We start from the raw sequence: 20,859 nt of genomic DNA, 5'->3' as shown, positions 1-20,859 counted from the left end.
GAGTGCAAAAATGGTACCGGGCTTGATAAGTGGATGCCAACACAATCTTTTGCACCGCCTGTGACACTTTGCACCAACGTGATAATTACTACGACCGTCAACACATGGCACCCTTGACCATTGCGGGACCACTCTAATTATTTGCCTTTTCTTCACATGGTCGTAGCAGCTATCTTGTCTGCATTCAAGTCTATAAACATATTTTTTAAACATGCGGGCACTCGGTTCCAGAACACACACAGCCATCTTAAGAGGGTCAAATATTAAGCATCAATAGGATTCTTGGCTTATTTTTGATTGTATTTTATACTGTATGTAACAAAAGATTACAATTTTAATATAATTTTGATATATTACATTGTTACAAATTTTCAATAGTATTCTTTTTTTATTGAATATTATAGTTTATATAAATTGCTTGAACATTTATATATATATATACTTTTTTTTTTTTTATTGATTTGAAGAAATATTTGTTTATCCATCATTCAAAATGTGTATTTTATTTTGCATTCTATTTTAGCCATTTTTCAGGCTCAGCAATGTCAAATTGTTGCCCATTACCGGGCAACTGAACCAGTGGCCAATTACTTTTTGTTTAATATATATGTTTCTCTACTTAATTTCATATGAATAGAATTATGTGTGATTTTAGCTTTCTAGCTATTAATATAGTTCAGGGGTGTCGGCAGGAGGTGAATGAATTTGATTTAAAAAAAATTGAGTGGTCACAACATAAATTACGATTATTCAAAAATGTATTGTTAAAATATTCAAGATGTTGTTCCATTTTATTCAAACAAAATGTTTGTTAGTTTTTGTTTATTTGTTGCCTTATACTAGCCACGCCTCCTTGACTTTACTTCTTACTGCTCTGTATTAAATATATATATAAAAAAATAGAAACGGAAAAAAATTCGGTTTGATTTTGATACGAAAATTAAAACAAAACTTAAAAGCGTGTAAAGCGTATTTGCCGTATCGTTGAGAGACGTTACGCGATGACGTCACAGTTCCGCGGCAGCGGCAGCCCAGTTGTTTCCAGGTGCGGATGGTGATGCACTCTTCTCTCCGGACGCCGGCTGCCAGACTTCAGTTGGAGGAGGTGGTCCGCTCAGGTACTACCGGGGCACACACAGTAGGGTCTTTTTCAAACACACACACACACAGAGGGGTCGTTTTTGGCTTATTTCGGTGCGGGGGGGGCGACATGGACGGTTTATTGTGGGGGGCGAAAGTGTGAAGTCAGCTGCGCTCCCGGCCATGTCAATTTTGCGGTGGTAACACAGCAGATCTGCGATGCCCGAAAAACATTCATTACAAAATAAAACATTGAATTATCCAATTTTTTCGAACTATAAGCTATTTCTAGTGGATTTCACCTTATTTTGAAAGTCTTGTGTGGAAGTAAAGTTGTGATCAACGGTAACTTTGCTCTTCCTGGTGTTTAGAAAACAGACGCCGGTTTTTGTTGATGTGCTTTCGAAGAGTATTTTTTAAGAACGAATACAACAATATTAAATCAGTTAATAACATTGAAATTATGTTAAAAAATGTTGTCGAATCGCCACGGAGAAATAAGGTCACGGCAAAACTGGCTGTATCGTCAGAAAAGCATCCGCTCCTTCCTCCAACTGTTACCTTCCTTAATGGGATCCACAAAAAGAAACATGTTTGGGAAACGTTAATCAAACACATACAGTATTGCCTTTTCTTTCATTTCATTATCACAAACCGAAATAAGTTCATTTGTACGATGTAGGTCATGTTTACTGAGGCTACGTGACTCCTACATGATGCCAGCGTTTTATTTCATTTTTTTAATTAAGCTTTTGCACAATGTTTTAAAAACTTATAATTTAATCTGGTTTTCAGTTGTGAAAGACCAATGGGACATGCTTTCTTAAAGAGTCAGGACACATTGTTTCCATCTAACACAATTTTGTTGTTGAATTAGACCAGTTTTTCCACCGCAAACTGACATGCAGTCGATGCCATAGGTGCTTCAAATAAAATTATGTTTACTTCAAGAGACAGCTAGCACACTCCATTTCCCTTCATCAAAGACAAATTAGTGAGTTTAATTATTTTGTAGAGTGTAGGTCATGTTTACAAAGGATGTGGCCCCTCCTGCATCGCCTGGGGCCAGTGCCGTTTTATTATGAATGAATATAAATGATGTAGTTCAATGTCAATAAATATTCAGTAAAAAACATATTTTAATAAAAAACATTTTGTTTTATTAAAATAGAGGTAATCATTTGCTTTTAAAATATTTTGGGTATGATAAAAGTCCCCCATCTGTTAAAGAGACAACAGGCATTATTTACCTTGATCTAACACAAATTCATTTATCTTCGTGTGTGTCATCTTCGTGTTACACGCCCGTGTGACAAGAGTGTCCAGTAATGAGGTTCGACTTAACAGAGGCGTGCTCCTTTTATGGCGCAATCTCTGATGACCTCACAGTGGGAGAGCATCTTATTTATAGAACAGGTCGTATCAAACTGAAACCTGCTGTATCACCCCCCCCTCCCCCCCAAAAATAAATAAATAAATATATATATCAAAAGAAAAAAGAAAAATACGCGTTGATTTGAACCTATTGGTACTGTGTTGTTGCTAGATGACACAACAGTATATCACAGTATGTTAGCATACAAAAAGATACGTGCAGAAAAAATCCAAAGAAAGAGCAAAAGATGCATGAAGTTGATCTACTGTGATGTTGCTACGCTAACGCTACATCCCAATAAATTAGTGGTGCAAAAGATCCACGCACAAGAAAATGCAAAGGACACCTGGCTTAGCATAATGCTATGTCAAATAATGACGGCATTGCAAAAAAAAAGAAAAAAGCTTAACAATACTGGTGGATAGAGTTGACCCTATTTACGGTTTTGTCGCTAAGCTAACATTACATTACATTGTGACATGCTTAGTTTCCTGCTCTTATGATTATCAAGCTCCCCGTCGAGGCCGCCACCGTTGAACCTCAGCTGAACCCCCGGCCGGCGCCAACATATGTCGGACGAGGAAGCCTCCAAGACGACGCCGGGTAACGGCGCGTCGACGCCGCCCAAAGAGACCATGCAGCTGAAGAAGGAGATCTCCCTGCTGAACGGCGTCAGCCTCATCATAGGCAACATGATCGGCTCGGGCATCTTCGTGTCGCCCAAGGGCGTCCTCTTCTACAGCGCCTCCTACGGGCTGTCGCTGGTCATCTGGGCGGCGGGCGGCCTGTTTTCGGTGGTGGGCGCGCTGTGTTACGCCGAGCTGGGCACCACCATCACCAAGTCGGGGGCGTCGTACGCTTATATCCTGGAGTCCTTTGGCGGGTTCTTGGCCTTCGTGCGCCTGTGGACCAGCCTGCTGATCATCGAGCCCACCAGCCAGGCCGTCATCGCCATCACCTTCGCCAACTACCTGGTGCAGCCGCTCTTCCCCACTTGCGAGCCGCCCTACGTCGCCTCGCGCCTCATCGCCGCCGCATGTATTTGTACGTGCGCAAGTTCTTTACAATATGTACAATATGCCGCCCCACTAATCTGAACACAATGTTGTGAAAAATATTACATTTGTGGAATATAAACGAAGCCGAAAAATCCACCGCTTTTTATCCATCTCAGGGGTCGCGGCCATTTTGTCACTTGGTGTTGACTGTAAATGACATCACGGTGCCTAAGTACAAGACAACATGGCCGCCCCTTGAGATAAAGGAAAATAAGAGGTGTATACGGCCCCACTAATCTCAACACAAAAGTTGTGATAAACGTTACATTTGTGGAATATAAACGAAGCCGAAAAATCCACCGCTTTTTATCCATCTCAAGAGGTCGCGGCCATTTTGTCACTTGGTGTTGACTGAAAATGACATCACGGTGCCTAAGTACAAGACAAAATGGCCGCCCCTTGAGATAAAGGAAAATAAGAGGTGTATACGGCCCCACTAATCTCAACACAAAAGTTGTGAAAAACGTTACATTTGTGGAATATAAACGAAGCCGAAAAATCCAACGCTTTTTATCCATCTCAAGGGTCGTGGCCATTTTGTCACTTGGTGTTGACTGAAAATGACATCACGGTGCCTAAGTACAAGACAACATGGCCGCCCCTTGCGATAGAGGAAACCAACAGATGTATGCGGCCCCACTAATCTGAACACAAAGTTGTGAAAAACATTACATTTGTGCAATATAAACAAAGCCAAAAAATCCACTGCTTTTTATCCATCTCAGAGGTCGCGGCCGTTTTGTCACTTGGTGTTGACTGAAAATGACATCATGGTGCCTAAGTACAAGACAAAATGGCCGCCCCTTGAGATAAAGAAAAATAAGAGGTGTATACGGCCCCACTAATCTCAACACAAAAGTTGTGAAAAACGTTACATTTGTGGAATATAAACAAAGCCGAAACATCCACCGGTTTTTATCCATCTCAGGGGTCGCGGCCATTTTATCACTTGGTGTCGACTAAAAATGACATCACAGTGCCTAAGTATAAGACAAAATGGCTGCCCCCTAAGATAGATGAAAACAACAGGTGTATTTTTAGATTCCACAAACGCAATGTTAATCAGAATGCCGTGTTCAGGCTAGTGGGGGCGCAGCAAACACGACATTGACAAGAACATCTTTGACTTGGCTTCCCTTTTATAGTGATGACATCATCCACTCAACTTTGTGTGTGTGTGTGTGTGTGTGTGTCTCCCCAGGCCTCCTCACTTTCATCAACTCGGCTTACGTGAAGTGGGGCACCCGCGTGCAGGACGTCTTCACCTACGCCAAGGTGGCCGCCCTGATCGTCGTCATCATCACAGGCATTGTCAAGCTGTGCCAAGGTGAGACAACAAAATAGTAGAACAAATATCATAATGGGGAAAAAAGACACAAATCTAGGTTGAAAAATATGTAAATATTAGAAAGAAAAATTTTAAATAATTGGAAAAATATAGCAAAAGTGTTAGATACAAAGAAAATTTGAAATAATCATCACAAAGATATTAAGAAAAATATTAGGGAAAATGCCACATATTAGACAAAAAAAAACCTACTACATATTGGACATATTTATTATGAAAAACATCAACTGAAGGAATAAGATGACAAATTCAAAAATATTAGAAAAAATAGGAAAATACACAATTTGTAGAAAATGCATATCAGACAAAATAAAAAATATATTTTTCCAGAAATAAATTGTTACTGCATATGTAAGGAAAATGTGACAAAATGTGGAAAAAACACCACAATGCTTAGAAAAAATAAGACAATTGCAAAATGACAACATGAAAAATCTGAAACTATGACAAATGTAATTTGTAATTTGATGAAAAATACAAGATAACAAATTAGGGGGAATAAAAACTGGGGAGGAAAAAAATATTTCCGGAAATACTGTTAAAAATGTTTTCATAAAATTAAATACTTTTGTCATTTGTCAAAAATGTAATCATTCAATTAAAAATACACAATTATTAGAAGAAATACTACACATAAATAAAGAAAATACAAAAATTGTTGACAAACATTTTTTTAACAATGAAAATACATATTTAGAAAAAAAAAACAAGACAATAAGCAAAAACATAAGGAAAAATGCTAATGAAACGAGAGGGGAAAATTGTCACACGAAAAAATATGATTAAATTAGAAATATTAAAAATAAAACTATGAAAAATGACAACATACAAAGTGTTAGATGAAAAATACACAAATATTAGGGAAAATTGGAACAAACATACACAAACTTTAAAGGGAAAATACCATTTTAAAAAAATAAGACAAAAAAAATATGATAAAGTATTGGGAAAATTAAATTGAGAAAATAATTGGGAAAAAGACAAAAAAGAAATTGGAGAAACAAAACATCAGACGCAATTTACAATATTTTAGACAAAATTTAAAGTAAAAAAAAAACAAATGTGAAAAAACTAAAAGTTTCTCATGTTTGTGATTGTAACGGCGTCTCTTCTTGAGCAGGTTTCACGGGCAACTTCGAGTCGTCCTTCCAGGGCTCCTCCACAGACGCCGGCAACATCGCTCTGGCGCTCTACTCGGCACTCTTCTCCTACTCGGGCTGGGACACGCTCAACTTTGTCACCGAGGAGATCAAAAATCCCGAAAGGTTGGCCTCTTTCTGTCTTTGCGGCGAGGAGATTCTCATCCGCTCTTTTGCAGGAACCTTCCTCTGGCCATCGCCATCTCCATGCCCATCGTCACCACCATCTACATCCTCACCAACGTGGCCTACTACGCCGTGCTGGACATGAGCGCCATACTGGCGAGTGACGCCGTGGCCGTGGTAAGGGAAAATTCATCATTAAGTCATCACTACTGTTTCTAGTCAGCGCTCGAGCAATCGCCATTCTGAAGTGTCCGCGTCAGACTGTAAAATATTTTTTTTGCTCTGTCAAGCCACAAATTAGTTTTGAATGTGATCATTATCGAAGATTCTCAAGGTGAAGTAGCCGAAGAGAAATTAGTGCATTTCTAGTCGGTACTCGAGCCGTCGCCATTTTGAACCTATCCGCTCCGTCGTTGAAAGAAAGCTACTGGAAGTGAATGCTATCGTACATGAGGCGCTCATGGTCGCTGAGAATATAGATTTTGTGATCAAATGAACATTTCTAGTCAGCGCTCGAGCCACAGCAATTCCCAACCTCCACTTCAAACTGTAAATGTCCTTCAGATTCTAAATTTGAAATACACCTTTCTCTGTCAAAGCAAGCCCCGTTGGTTCGGCCCAGACATGTTTAAGCTAGCTGTTGTCAACGGTCTCATTTTTAGTCGCCGCTCTACACTTCCCCAACTCACCTGCTTGAAACATGAAAGAATTCTTTATGTTCAGACATTTGCAGACCACACGTTAGGCGTGATGAGCTGGATCATCCCCATCGCCGTGGCGCTGTCCTGCTACGGCGGCCTCAACGCCTCCATCATTGCCGCGTCCAGGTCGCTTTCAATTCAGCTGCATTTTCTGTGTCTTGGTGTCACGTCCGCCATGTTTGCTGGCTCTTGTGTGTGTGCGCACAGGTTATTTTTCGTGGGTTCGCGCGAGGGTCACCTGCCCGACGCCCTGTCCATGATCCACACGGAGAGATTCACGCCCATCCCTGCTCTCATCTTCAACGTAGGCAAACGTTCTTTTCTATTAAAAACTTCTAGTCCGTGCTCGAGCCGTCACCATTTTTAACCAATTTGCCACAAAAAAGTAAAGGATTCTTTTTCAATCTGCTTTAGGCAGAGAGGTATTCTTGTTCTGTCAAGGATGTCATAGCTGAGGATTGTGTTAAAGTAAAATACAGTAACTCAGGTCAAAGGCCAATGCAGTATGTGTTTCTCGTCGGCACTCAGGCATCACCATTTTTTAACCGATTTATGTAAAACAGTGAAAGGATCATTGTTCTGTAAATGAGGGATCCCTATTGGTTAAGTGAAGGATATCATAGCAAAGGTGTTCAAAGTAAAAGATAGTAGCAGGGATAAGAAATTAGTGCCAGACAGTATGTTTCTATTCAGCACTCGAGCCGTAGCAAATTTGTCACAAAGAATTCTTGTTCTGTCAAAGCGAGAATCATACAGTTTTTTTTAAGATATTTGAATCCAACGTACAAGGTCGCTGAGCCCAAAGGCAGAGTCATGACATGTTTCTCGTCGGGGCTCGAGCTGTCACAAATTTGAACCCATCGGCTTCCAGACAGTAAGGGTTTCTTTGTTCTGTCAGGGGTTTTGAAGGATAGCATAACTGACGGTAGTGGAGGTTCGAGGACAAATCAGTTCATATTTCTAGTCGGCACTCGAGCCACTATATGTTCAAACTGTATTGACATTCTTATTCTGTAAAGGCAAGAAGAAATTTTGAAATACTGTAAAGGCAAGAAGAAATTTTGAATACTATTACAAGCCAAAATCACTCAACGCCTGTATCTCGTCACCGCTCTAGCCGCCGCAATTCTCATCCAAATATCCATTTGGGATTTTCTTGAAGCAAGGCAAGAGCAACGATAAAATTGACGTGCTGAGATATTTGTGCTTTTCCAGTGCGTGATGTCGCTGATCTACTTGACGGTGGAGGACGTCTTCCAACTCATCAACTACTACAGCTTCAGCTACTGGTTCTTCATGGGCTTGTCCACCGCAGGGCAGATCTACCTGAGGTGGAAAGAACCGCAACGACACAGGCCGCTCAAAGTAAAGCACGATCATCTTCTGTCGAGGTCAAAAAGCAGAAAGGAAGACGAAACAAAATAGCCGAGATCCAAATGTTCTAGTCGGCGCTCGAGCTGACTTGTAACGTGCCTTAAACTAAATTCAAGAATCCTTTTTGGTTTGGAAGGATAGAATGCTTAAGGTACTGTAGATGAGGTCGAAATATCAGATCAGCACACGTGCTTCTAGTCGGCGCTCTGTCTGTCAGCAAATGGACCTGAAATTATAAAGGAACTCGTTATGCCAAGCCAAAAAGACAAGTCATTTTGAGTGATGTACAATCCAAGATCCTGAAGGTAGCCGTGGTCAGAGCCAAAATCGCAACATGTTTTCTATTCAGCGCTCGAGACTTGAAAACAATCTGCTTTTCTGAGATTTTTTCTAATAGGTTTTCTGGTGAGCTAACAAATACACGCACGCACGCACGCACATACACATACTCACCCACACACACACACACACACAAAAAAAAAATATATATATACATATATATATATATATATATATATATATATATATTAAAAAAACAAAAAAAACAATGATGATGACATTTCCGAATGAACAATACTGAGCTCTTAAAAAAAAAAAAAAAAAAAAAAAAAAAATTAAAACAATCTGCTTCAAACGGTAGGTTTTCTTGTTCTGTCAAGGCAAGAGCCCAATTGGCTTTGAACGACAATGGACCCCAGATGCTCATGGTAGCTCAAGTCAAAGGACAAATTGGTTCTCGTCAGCGCTTTAGCCACCAATTGCTCTGGAATGACACGACTGATGTTCTCTTGTGTGTGCGTGTTGCGCAGCTGAGCCTGTTGTACCCGGTGGTGTTCTGCATGTGCGCCGTGTTCCTGGTGGCCGTGCCGCTCTACAGCGACACGCTCAACTCGCTGATCGGCATCGGCATCGCCCTGTCGGGGGTGCCCGTCTACTTCCTGGGCGTCTACCTGCCCGAGTCCAAGCGGCCGCCCGTCATCACCAAGCTGCTGCGTGAGTTGCCTCGTCGCTATTTAGACATTCAGCTGTGGGCTGCAAATGTTAGAGCATAAATTATTGAACAAACAGCCGCTGTTGCCGGGTAGAAAAAAACAACAAAAATAATGAAAATAGCTCAAATGAGTTTTTAGGGGTTTTGTTTTTCAAATTGATATTAAATATAATTATGTTTTACTTAATTCCATCCATCCTTAGTATGGAGGACCAAAACCGCCAAAATTCAAAATAAATAAATAAATGACTAAAAGGGAAAATAAAAATGGATATAAAAAATATAATTCAAAAATAAAATATACATATATATATATGCACATACATACATACATGTTGTTTTATTTTCATTATGTTTTTTGAATTATATTTTTGTATCTGTTTTTATTTTCACTTTTAGTCATTTATCTATTTATTTAGTCATTTACTAATTTTGGCAGTTTTGGTCCTCCATTATAGTTAGAGGTTATGGAATTTAATTAATTCAACAATAATAATATAAAAAAATAATATAATTTTTTTTTTTTTGCCATTGATTATTTATGTGTGGTTCAATTAATGGCTTGATGACATGTGGCTTGTGTGTGCAGGTTCTCTGACCCACTGCACTCAGTACACGTGCTTCTGCGTCCTCACCGAGTCAGACAAAAGTGACTAGGGACTCCACCAGCACTGCTGCAATGGATGATGGGAAACAAAGAGGTCTGACTTTTTTTTCCGTTGGACGCACTTGACTTGTATTTCTGTGGAGTCGAGCGGGAAAACGGTGCACTTACATTTATTTGACCTTTTAAGCCAACGACTTGCCTAGCGGGCGTCTTCGGACGGTTTCCTTTGCAGTGTTTGCTGATCCTATGTCAATGTTCTTGTCACGTGTCTGCCTTTGGGGCCCGGCTGACGGGTTACACAACTTAGTCAAGTCCAAGACATATGCAGTGTTGTAGCTCTTTAATGCAACACATTAAATTCTCCAGTAATAAAGTAATTGTTACTGTCCAACTATAAGCATTTATTGCCCTCTTTTTTTTTTCATCGAAACATAAAAAATGAAAATATATAAACATATAAAAAAAAAAGGAGTTTAATTTTATGTAAAAAAGAAAAAATGCATTCTTAGTATTTTTGTTTATCCAAAATGAAGAGCTTTCTTGTTCTTTTAATGAACAAAATGGAGGACACGTTTTTAGTTGGACAGTAATAAAATGATTACAGTATGAGCGTGTGTTGAGGTGCACAGTGTATGAAGTAAATGTACCTCTTGCATGAAGTGCATTGCAGGCTTTACAGTATTGGCCCACTCAACTTTATAAAGCCTTTCACCTCTTACCTTCATGATATTTGTGTCATTTGAAGAGAATCATGAAAAATCGTTCCAGAGAACATTCACTTACATCTCTTATTTATTACAAAGACAACTTCATCTTCAATGTGCCTTGTTGTACATTGGAGTGTCAAACTCATTTTCTGGCCACATTGTATGACTGAAAATCTAAATGTAAAAACACAAATGTATTATACAATGTGTTGTCTATTTCATTGCTGCATGTACTTCGAATTAGAAATCAGAAGTATAGAAAATAGTGACAAAGTGTAAGTATGTGTTAAGGAATTTTGTGTCTTGAAGATGCTCTGATCTGTAAAAAGCCAAAAAAAATGAGCAATTTTGGCAAGAATTGATGCCAAATTAAAAAGCATGAAGCAATGTATTTAACAAGAAACATGAAGGAGATGCACTCAATTTGCTTGAGCACAAAACAGGATGTGGCGGGCAATATCGGAGTTTGTCATTCAAATCCTTTTATTTGACAATTGTAAATTGCAAATGGTCAATCACACAATGAGCAGCAACTTTTGAGTGTTTTAACATTTATTTTCAAATCTGTTATACACATATTTACAAATTCCTATCCAAACTGGCATTCTTTCCGTTGTAACACGCTCAACACTCAACAGACAAAACGTGGGCCAAAACTGATGAGCCTCCAAACTGTCGGTCTCGCAACACAACACAACCGCACACTTTCACAGTATACAAAACACTCTAGAACACATACGCAACTGAACGCACCGCACGCTAACAGCACAAAGCATACCGAACACACATACGCGCACAAATGTGCTTAAAAAAATAGAAAGGACACCCGTCGCGCGGGCCGCAAAATTCAGATTGGGATTTAGTCCGAGTCGTATTTGTCCGTGTCGTCGTCATCGTCGTCGAGGTCCGTCCGGTGGTCTTGGTGGTGATCGAGCTGTTGCAGCAGCTCTCTCTGGTAGCGTTGCCAGCTCCTGCGACACGAAGAGCCCTCGTCCTCTTCCTCGTTGTCATCCTCATTCCAGTAGTCTGGAACACAACCCATTTTGTTTAGATTTGTTTTTGCCTTATAAGTATCAGTGACTCTCGGCGAGAGAAGGCGTACGTCCGTAGCGTTCCTCTCTGTCGCCGTCGTCGCTCTCGTCTTCGGGGTAGTCGTTCCTCCAGTTGCCTTCTTCGTTCTCGTCGTCCTCGTCGTCGTACGCCTCCTCCTCGCCAGCCTCCTCCTCAGGAACCTGAAGACGGTAAATTCAGTACTCTGGACTTCAGGGCGCGTTTGTGACGTTCTCTCATGCACACGTATACCAGTTGCGTGTGGTCTGCGTAGGCCCTGACAGACAGGATGTCGTGGATCCATCCTGGCGTTTCCTGGTAGTAGAGGTCGTACACGTAGTCCGCGTCGACGTCCTCCGCGTTGCCGTCGCCGTGTGGGCGGCGTTGCCGCTGTTCGCTGATGCAGAGGTGCTCTCGCAGCATCTTTGTGTTGTTGCACAAGATCACGTCGGGGTCTGACTGTTGCGTCAAAAAACACAGTGAACATTTTACGGTCTTTATTCATGCACTTGCATACCATTTTTTTTTTAATTTGCTTAAATAAAATCTATTTTTTATTTTTTCTCTTACATTTTTATGTGTAAAATAAAATCATTTAATATGGAGTGGTTTTCTATAATATTTTGATACTTTTGATAATCTAATATTTGTGTATTTTTTTCCCTAATGATTGTTAAATAATTTCCCCCCAAAATGCAAGTTATTTTTGCATTTACGCCTAATATTGTTGTACCCCACCTTATTTTCATACTTATTTTAAGAATTTTGTTTAATATTTTTGGATATATGGTTATTTTCTTTATTTTTTTTACTATGTTTTTCAAAAAAAAAATTTACTATGTTTTTCAATTTTTCTGAAATTTGATTAATATTTTTGCATCTACACCTAATTAAAGCTGTATTGAAAAGTTACTTTTTAGTATTAAAAAATGCCATTCGCTGTATAAAAAAAAATCATTAATAGCTTTTAAAATCTCATTTGTCAAACTTTTTATTTTCTTTCTTTTATCTGAGAGCTCAGTATTATTAATTTGGTAATCTTAACCGATTTGTCAAGCTTTTATTCTAATATCGCTTAATATATATTTTTTCCATAATATTTTTGTCATTTTTTCTATTTACGCTACTCTTCCATTTGTGTCTTGTACATTTTACGTAATATTCTGCGCATTTTAGCTTTAGTTGTGGTTAGACCACTATCGTGAATGTTTTGACTTAAAAAAAATTTTTTTTTAACACAAGCTAATCTGACACATTTCTTATATAACACTGATACATAAACGTGAACCTTTTGCTCACTAGAATCACGATGTGAAATTTGACAAAAATCGTGTCCTCCCAACTTCGGAATGGAGGCGAGTGCTTCCAAAATGTCTTCCTCTCACCTTGCTGAGTGATTTGTCCTGCTCCGGGAGATCTTCGTGCAGGAGATCAACCACCTGGACTTCCTCGAGACCCAAACACTTCTCCCGTTTCCGGGCGACTTCCTCCTCCTCCTCTTGCACCTCCTCCTCCAGCACCGCGGCGCCATCGCCCGCCTGGCGTGTCTGCGTGTGGGTGGGCAGCGTGAGGCCAGTGGCGGTGCGGTGGCTGGAGAGGATCCGGTAGCGCTCGTCGCGCCGGAAGCCCAACTTGGCGCTGCGCAGGTCGCCAAAGATGCGCTGCGAGCTGTTGGCGGACGGCCGCAGGGCGTGCGCCACACGGGGTCGGGCCAGGGCCTGGCGGACCTCCGTCTGCACGGGGGCATCCTGAATAAAGGACACAGGGTTCGTGGTGGTCAAACATTTTGGGGGGGATTTTCTGTTTCAATTCTTGAATAATGTAATTTTCATAAATTATTATTTGGCTAACATTCTCATTTTTTAACATTTGCTTTTTTTCATTATCATGTTTTTTTAAATGTAATGTTTCAGTATTTTATTGGAATAAAATGCCAAATTAAGTGAAGTCAGTTAGTGCGTGTACATGCTTTAAGGTGTTTTTGCTTGTGTGAAAAACATTAAGTTGCCTTGGGTATGAAATGTGCCTTTTCAGTATTTTATTGGAATAAAATGCCAAATTAAGTGAAGTCAGTTAGTGCGTGTACATGCTTTAAGGTGTTTTTGCTTGTGTGAAAAACATTAAGTTGCCTTGGGTATGAAATGTGCCTTTTTTTTTTATCAAATACTCACTTAAGGCCTAATAATTTCCCCCCCAAAAAATCTCATGATGCTGGCCACCTTTGTTATAATCCTTATTTAAAGAAAAGTGATTTGATTCTACCCCTCAATTGAAACTATTAATACATATTACATTATTAATAAATATAACTGAGTATTTGGTGAAAAATGACTTGGCTATTATAGTATTTGGTGAAAAATGACTTGGCTATTATTTTATTTAGATGACCAAGGTGTCAACATTACGTCATAAAGATATCGCCCGCTGACGTCATTCGATGACGACTTCCCGGCTAACGGCTACAAGCAAAGCTAATAACTGTTAAACCTTACGGCGCGTCAGGTTAGAGAGCTACCTCGCATTTAGTGCGACAATTTCTCTTCCCCAGACGATTAAGTGACAACAGTCATGTTAGTAGAGCTTAAAGTGGTCTTTGCGTCTTTCTTTACGTCGTGTTGACGCTAGCCGACACCGCGGCCATCTTACCTGTGTCGCTACCGTTGCCACGAGTTTGAACACCGACTTCTCCACGTCGGCCTCGCCGGGCTCTGGTGCCGTCTCGCCGGGAGCCTGGATAGTCTCCGGTCGGATGCGCTTGCAGGCGAGCAGCAAGGCGTCCGCCGGGTCAGTGCCCCGCTTTCGCTTAACACGCAGAATGGTGGCGTTGGGCTCCATGTTTGTTTGTCGCCTCGCCTGCGCGCGTGCTTTGCCTGCCTGCCTGGCTCCGTCTGTGTTTGTCTCTTTGACGACGCCACGTGACACGAAAGCGCACACAGCCCCGCCCACCCGCGGGAGCGCGAGTGTTTGCTATGCTACGCAACAGTCTCGCCTAATAAGAATAAACTATTGAAATTGGATGGTGCTTTTTAAAAATAAATGTGAGACACGAGCACGGGTTTTCACTCCCACGTTTTTCCATCGCTGCTTGCTGTACGTTTTACATCCAAATGTTATTTGAGTTTCTACCCGGACCCATATTGTGGTCAAGTCTGGCTTGTTTTTTGTGTTATTCTCAGTTTCTCTCCGGACGTATATCGCAAGCGGACATTATTCTCCATACTGCTCATATCTTCGAAGTTTATTTCATTAAAATCTATAAACCCGCTACTCTCTGAACTGCACACCAACAACGTGGCTTTAAGGTAAATTATATAGGTAAATGTTGTCATTTTGTTGATAGTGCATCATTTGCTCGTATCTCTTTTTACCCTAACTGCCGTCTAATGGTCATTTTATGAGTCTGGTTTGTTTTGCACACCTGCATGCACAATGGCAATGGCTGCACGGTCAGTGCAAACTGAACAGTAAAAACGTCGACAATGCAGACTATTTAAGCCAATGTTTTTTTTCTTCTACGTGTATATTGCCTGATTAGACTTAATTGTGTATTGGCATACTTTCTCACTCACATTAACTCGCAAAAAAGGTAAAATAATAATAATTTAAAATCCCGTAATAATACATTGCCTATTTGTAATTCACCTGCAATATACTTTTGCAGTAGGTCCTGACAATCTTTAACTTCAAGTGTAAATAAAAAAAAAAAAATCTGTTTGCATTTTTGTTTGATTATTGTTTGACAAATATGTATTTAGTTTTTTTTATTTATTGCAATGTAAATTACTGTATTTTGTTTTATGGAAAATATGGCTTAAAGGGAAAAGTATTACTCCCAAAACCAATAATAATAATAATCAATAAAAAAAAAATTAAGATGACGTCCTTAGAAAAAATATTCAATTAAAAATAATTTGATTCATCCACCAGTACCACTGCAATAATAGAAAATTAATTGGAAGGGATTTATTTAATGCCTTTCAATGAAACCAGAGGCCCTTCAAATTTTAATGTACTGTATGTTATAATGACATTTATTGGATTTTCCGAGTGTTCGTAGAGATGTCTCAGGGCAGTCAACACGGCAAGTGGAGCGTCTCCAGCAGCGAAGACGACGACGACGATGAGCTTCCTCCATCAACGAAGTCGTCCAAACCCCTTCAAATGACCCCCGCCCTCAAAGTAGACGCCACCCCCTTGGTGGTAAAACCAGAACCATTTCCGGCACCTGCACTCGTGGTTGGTTCTGAGGCCAGACAGCAGGCTGCAAAGAATCAGATATACCCCGTCAAGTATGAGCCATCTCCATCTTTAGCCGGGAAAAGGAAGCTGGACGCGGCAGACGGCTCCGGCTGGGCGCTCTCTGACAGCGATGATGATGATGATGATGATGATGCAAAGAAGAAGAGTAACCCACCACCAGCAAGGAAGGCTCCCAGTCCCAAACGCAAGAAGGTGGTGGACAAACGCCCTCCCAGCCCCCACGGACCTGTCTCCTACATTGACGAGCCCGACGACTTCTTCGAGTCCAGCGTTCCCTGCCTGGACGACATGTTTAGGTTCTACCTCAACAAGGTGACAGGCCTGGACAGGAAGTACAACAGCGGCGCGCTGCACATCAGAGGCGAGTGGAAGTCCATCTCGGTTTTTGGCTAAAACTTGCAATTTCTGCATTCACATTTATCTAATGATAATGTTTTCTTCTGCAGACGTCCTCTCGCCATTATTCGGCACCTTAAAAGAATCCGTTCAGGTGAGCTTTCGATCAATTAAGCAAATAATGTGTTTCTACTTCATGTTTTATGCTAAAATCTTGACTAAAATTGCAAATTGTCTAATGTTGAGGTATTACAAGCATTTTCTTGTTGCCAAACTTATTTTATAAAATAAACTGAAATATTTTCATTAACTTTTATTCCAAAGCTAATTATATATATATTTGTTGAATATTCAATTATTAATGAGGCAATCACTACATATATATTTTTGCATTTCCCACATATTTGAGCATTATCTTTAAAACAAATCTTTTTTGAGGGGGAGGGGTGGTTGTGGGATCCCTATTTCTCCCTGCATACTGGAGGATTATCTTTTTTGGGGGGGGGGATTTATTATTGATTTATTGTTCATCGCATTGCTATTTTACCCCTTCATTAAATGTACTGTATTTTTGTTATTAAATTAATTACATATTTTACTGTATTTACATTTTATTTTTATAAAATAAAAATAAACTACTTTTCCAAATAACCTCAAAACCAGCTCAACAAGAATAAATTTATATTTAAAAAAAACTAATAGGAAACACACTGCAATCCTATGCTTATTACCAGTAAATACATTTGTAAAATTACGCTAGCGCTATTCATCTCTTTTTTTCGACACAGTTTAACTACTGCTTTGACCTGGCCTGGATGGTTCAGCAGTATCCTCCAGAGTTCAGGTGACTTCTCATCACAATGATGGCGTCAACAACGGTGACGCTCAGGTGAGCCTCTCTGCCATTTTGTTTTTGCATTTCTTCTCAGGGATCGTCCCGTCCTGATCGTCCACGGGGACAAGCGGGAGGCCAAGGCTCGGCTGGTGAAGCAGGCTCAACCCTTCCCTCACATTCGCTTCTGCCAGGTACAAACGTAAATGTTGAACAATTATTATTTTTTTTATTTGAGGTCTGGTGTTCATTTTTTTAAATGTATTTGTTCACAACAACAGTCTTGTAAATACAGAATGAGTGCCGATGAATATTTTTGCCCGACAGGCCAAACTGGACATCGCTTTTGGAACGCACCACACGTAAGAATGATTCGCCATGAGCAGACCTTTTTGGATTACTGCAGTCTTGCATCCATAGGCACACTAAATCAAATGAGTGGATTGATGAATTGCAGGAAAATGATGCTGCTGTGGTACGAAGAGGGCTTTCGAGTCATCATCCTAACCTCCAATCTCATCCGAGCCGACTGGTACCAGAAGACGCAGGGGTGTGTCACTTTTGCTCCTTATGGAACTTGAGCTCACGTCTTAATCGTGCCCCCGTTCTCTCCCAGGATGTGGATGAGTCCTCTGTTTCCACGGTTACCAAAAGGCAGCAGCGACACTTGCGGCGAGTCGCCCACATTTTTCAAGAGGGACCTGCTGGAATATTTGGCATCCTATCGGGCGCCCGAGTTGGAAGAGTGGATCCAGCGGATCAAAGAGCACGACCTCTCGGAGACCAGGCACGTCTTGTTGCAGAAATGCGCACACACACACACACACACACACACACGAACGCAGAGGACACCATTTGAGGAACATTTCGTGAGGCTTTAAAATGAGGCATTGTGTCTATTAGACAGCACACCCAGCGATTAATTAGGGAGTTTCATCTACAAGAGATGAAGCCACTATTTTTGGAAAATGAAGCATTTATTAGAAGTTGGGCATTTAGTTTTGGAATTTTCATTTGAGTTGCTTTTGATTTTGTTTTGAGTTTTAATTAGTTTTCTGGGTAATTCTGGGTTTTTATTAGTTTTAGTTATGCTTAGTTTCAGTGTTAGTTTTCACAATATTTAATGGTAAAATGAGAAAAATCACGCATTTCTGACCTAATGTTGCATTTCGGCTAAGAGCCAATGTCAAGCATCGGAGCGACATCATCTGAAGTTGCTTTTCTATTGGCTGCTGCTTGATGACATCACTTCTGCCTGACACACTTTCAGACGTTCTTTTTCCGGTTAATATCAAAATAAATATACGTAAAATCATCCCCATAGGCTCATGCGTTAAATTAATTATCAAAGTCTAAACGAAGGATATTTTTACTATAATTATAGTTAGTTTCAGTTAGTTTTCGTTTTTTTAGAAAAGCATTTTCGTTTTTATTTTATTTTGTTGACGAAATTATTTATTGAATTTTAGTTTAAGTTTTTTCGTTTAAGTTTGTCTTGCTGTGGTCTGTGTGTGGTCAGGGTGTATCTGGTGGGCTCCACTCCTGGCAGATACGTGGGGCCGGATATGGAGCGCTGGGGCCACCTGAGGCTCAGGAAGGTGAAAACAAAAACAAAAAACATCATGTCGCATTTGTTTGGATCATTGCCATCAACGTCTCTCTGGTTGGCAGTTGCTTTACGAGCACGCCGACTGCATCCCCGGCGAGGAGCAGTGGCCTGTGGTGGGCCAGTTTTCCAGCATCGGCTCCATGGGGGTGGACAAGACCAAGTGGCTGGCGGGGGAGTTCCAGCGCACCTTCACCACGCTGGGAAAATCGTCCGTGCGGCCCAGCCCCGCCGTTCACTTGGTACGCTCCGTCGCCGTTGAAGTACTGAAATATTGATGTGCCTTTAAAAAGCTTTTGAGAATGTAAAAAAAAAACAAAAAAACCTTATATAGTGCATTTTAGGTTCATCTTGAAATTTTACTTGACAGCCCAATATCTCTAATAATAACCAACACCGCATACCCTCTACTGTTTAGTAAGTTATTTATTTTGCAGTTGTATCCGTCAGTGGAAGACGTCAGGATGAGTTTAGAAGGTTACCCTGGTGAGTTTTTTTTCTTCTTCTTTTTCTAGCATTTCTTTCAAGATTGCTTTTATTTGAGATAATTATTGAGTCTCTTCTTGTTCGCTAGCCGGCGGCTCGCTTCCCTACAGCATCCAGACGGCGCAAAAGCAACTCTGGCTGCACTCCTACTTTCAGTATGTTCTCCCTTATGAATTATGGATCGCGCCAAAGTCACTGATATATTGTGATCATGTTTGTGTGTACGTGTAGCCGATGGAAAGCAGACGCAACCGGGCGGACTCACGCCATGCCACATATCAAGACTTACATGAGGGCATCGCCTGATTTCACTCAGCTGGCGTGGTTCCTTGTCACCAGGTTGGTAGACTTTGTTAAAAAAAAATAATTGATGTGTATTTTAGGTCATCTGTATGTTTGTGTGCACCAGGCGTTGAATTGAGGCGCTGTCTCTTAAGAGCACGGATCAATATTTGAGGAAAAAGAGCTTTTTTTAGGTGAAGTATTGATTTGTGCATATGGGTGGCACACCAAATATCCCAATGAAGGATTTTATGCCTTAGACCACTATTTAAGGCAACTTTTAGTTGTTTTTTATTCGACAGCTAATTGCTGAACTGCGTCTTGTTAGATATTTCTGTTACTGTAGCTCTGGTGAATATAAGCTTTACTGCAAACACTTTCCTGCCACCTACAGGACTGGAGTGGAATATCACAAATCAATTTTTTTTCATATGGTTCACTTTTAATCATAATAATTCATTCTTATTTTTAACATTATTACAGTGCCAACCTGTCCAAAGCAGCGTGGGGGGCTCTGGAGAAGAACAACACACAGGTGATGGTTCGATCTTATGAGCTCGGCGTCCTCTACGTGCCATCGGCCTTTGTGAGAACACACACACGCGCGATAACGCTAATGCTAAAGTGTATTATTTGGAAGTGACGGTGACCGTTATCTTCTTGCAGAACTTGAAGACGTTTCCAGTCCGGAAAAACCCTTTTCCAGTCACGTCGTCGTCATCCGGTTTCCCAGTGCCATTTGATCTACCACCGACATGCTACACCCCTAAAGGTATACATACATGTGTCTACTTTAGCCATTTATCCATCCAATTTCTATAGTAGCTGTCTTCATTAATTGGGCAGGTGAGATGACTACAGCAACCTTTTGGCAAGATGCTGTGACATCATTTATGTACATACTGATATATTTCATTAAAATGTGTGTGTGTGTGTGCATGCCAGGTCATAAAAAAAAATCTTTAAATGAAGTAATGCTATTTTTCCCCCCTTTATCCACAGATCAGCCTTGGATCTGGAACATTCCATACAGCCAGGCTCCAGACACACACGGCAACGTTTGGGTTCCCTCCTAGAAAATGCACACTTAGGATTTGTTTTTTTTGTATTTGTGCTCGACACCGTCACATTTCAGTCAATTGTATGCTATTTTCATATTTTTGTACATTAAACAATAAAATAACATGTTTCCTCATCAAAATCCTTCTCTTCATACCATCATTTCATACCATCCCGTCCTTTTTGCCTCCCTAACTTCCTATGTAAGTTAATTTAAAGTGTATACTAACTACATTTAACCTTTACTGTAAGGCCTGTGGTTCGAGGTGCGCTCTAAGGTTGTTTTTGTTAACAAAAACTAACGAAATAACCAAAAGTAAAAAACTTTATTTTTTTAATAAACACTTTTGTTAGAATTTTTTTTTGTTGAAATAAAAACAAAAAATATTATTATTATTATTATTATTATTATTATTTTAAACGAATGCAGAAACTTTATCCA

General features: G+C 40.3%; 3 protein-coding genes across 6 annotated transcripts; 2 read left to right on the top strand and 1 right to left on the bottom strand.

Moving 5' to 3' along the window:
• The first annotated feature begins 1,021 nt into the window (after positions 1-1,021).
• On the top strand, positions 1,022-10,523 carry slc7a6 (solute carrier family 7 member 6). Of its 2 annotated transcripts, XM_086070501.1 has the most exons (10): positions 1,022-1,118; positions 2,967-3,499; positions 4,715-4,840; positions 5,982-6,126; positions 6,180-6,303; positions 6,850-6,953; positions 7,035-7,131; positions 8,043-8,192; positions 9,011-9,194; positions 9,782-10,523. In XM_086070501.1, exons 2-10 carry the CDS (start codon positions 3,025-3,027, stop codon positions 9,847-9,849), a joined length of 1,473 nt encoding a protein of 490 aa, XP_085926627.1. In that variant the 5' UTR covers positions 1,022-1,118; positions 2,967-3,024; the 3' UTR covers positions 9,850-10,523. The 2 variants fall into 2 exon arrangements, with proteins under 2 accessions (XP_085926627.1, XP_085926626.1); XM_086070500.1 differs by having other exon boundaries at positions 6,850-7,131.
• A 50-nt stretch (positions 10,524-10,573) lies between these two features.
• Positions 10,574-14,434, bottom strand: slc7a6os (solute carrier family 7 member 6 opposite strand). Its single transcript, XM_086070502.1, has 5 exons — positions 14,203-14,434; positions 12,942-13,304; positions 11,809-12,015; positions 11,609-11,738; positions 10,574-11,532 (listed from the first exon to the last, which is right to left on the bottom strand). Exons 1-5 carry the CDS (start codon positions 14,389-14,391, stop codon positions 11,366-11,368), a joined length of 1,056 nt encoding a protein of 351 aa, XP_085926628.1. The 5' UTR covers positions 14,392-14,434; the 3' UTR covers positions 10,574-11,365.
• On the top strand, positions 14,012-20,559 carry tdp1 (tyrosyl-DNA phosphodiesterase 1). 3 transcript variants are annotated; one of them, XM_086070497.1, is made up of 16 exons: positions 14,013-14,858; positions 15,614-16,177; positions 16,263-16,306; positions 16,941-16,996; positions 17,082-17,178; positions 17,312-17,346; positions 17,442-17,534; positions 17,601-17,771; positions 18,504-18,582; positions 18,656-18,832; positions 19,028-19,076; positions 19,165-19,231; positions 19,308-19,415; positions 19,842-19,944; positions 20,025-20,130; positions 20,361-20,559. In XM_086070497.1, exons 2-16 carry the CDS (start codon positions 15,616-15,618, stop codon positions 20,432-20,434), a joined length of 1,821 nt encoding a protein of 606 aa, XP_085926623.1. In that variant the 5' UTR covers positions 14,013-14,858; positions 15,614-15,615; the 3' UTR covers positions 20,435-20,559. The 3 variants fall into 3 exon arrangements, with proteins under 3 accessions (XP_085926625.1, XP_085926623.1, XP_085926624.1); XM_086070498.1 differs by having other exon boundaries at positions 15,605-16,177; XM_086070499.1 differs by having other exon boundaries at positions 14,012-16,177; positions 17,442-17,516.
• The last annotated feature ends 300 nt before the right edge of the window (positions 20,560-20,859 follow it).

Source organism: Leptonotus elevatus, chromosome 3 (genome assembly GCF_054856555.1).
Source record: "Leptonotus elevatus isolate MCC_2025b chromosome 3, RoL_Lele_1.0, whole genome shotgun sequence".
Taxonomy (NCBI): domain Eukaryota; kingdom Metazoa; phylum Chordata; class Actinopteri; order Syngnathiformes; family Syngnathidae; genus Leptonotus; species Leptonotus elevatus.
The sequence above is the reverse complement of the archived record's forward strand: the minus strand, read 5'-3'. Positions and strand labels throughout refer to the sequence as shown.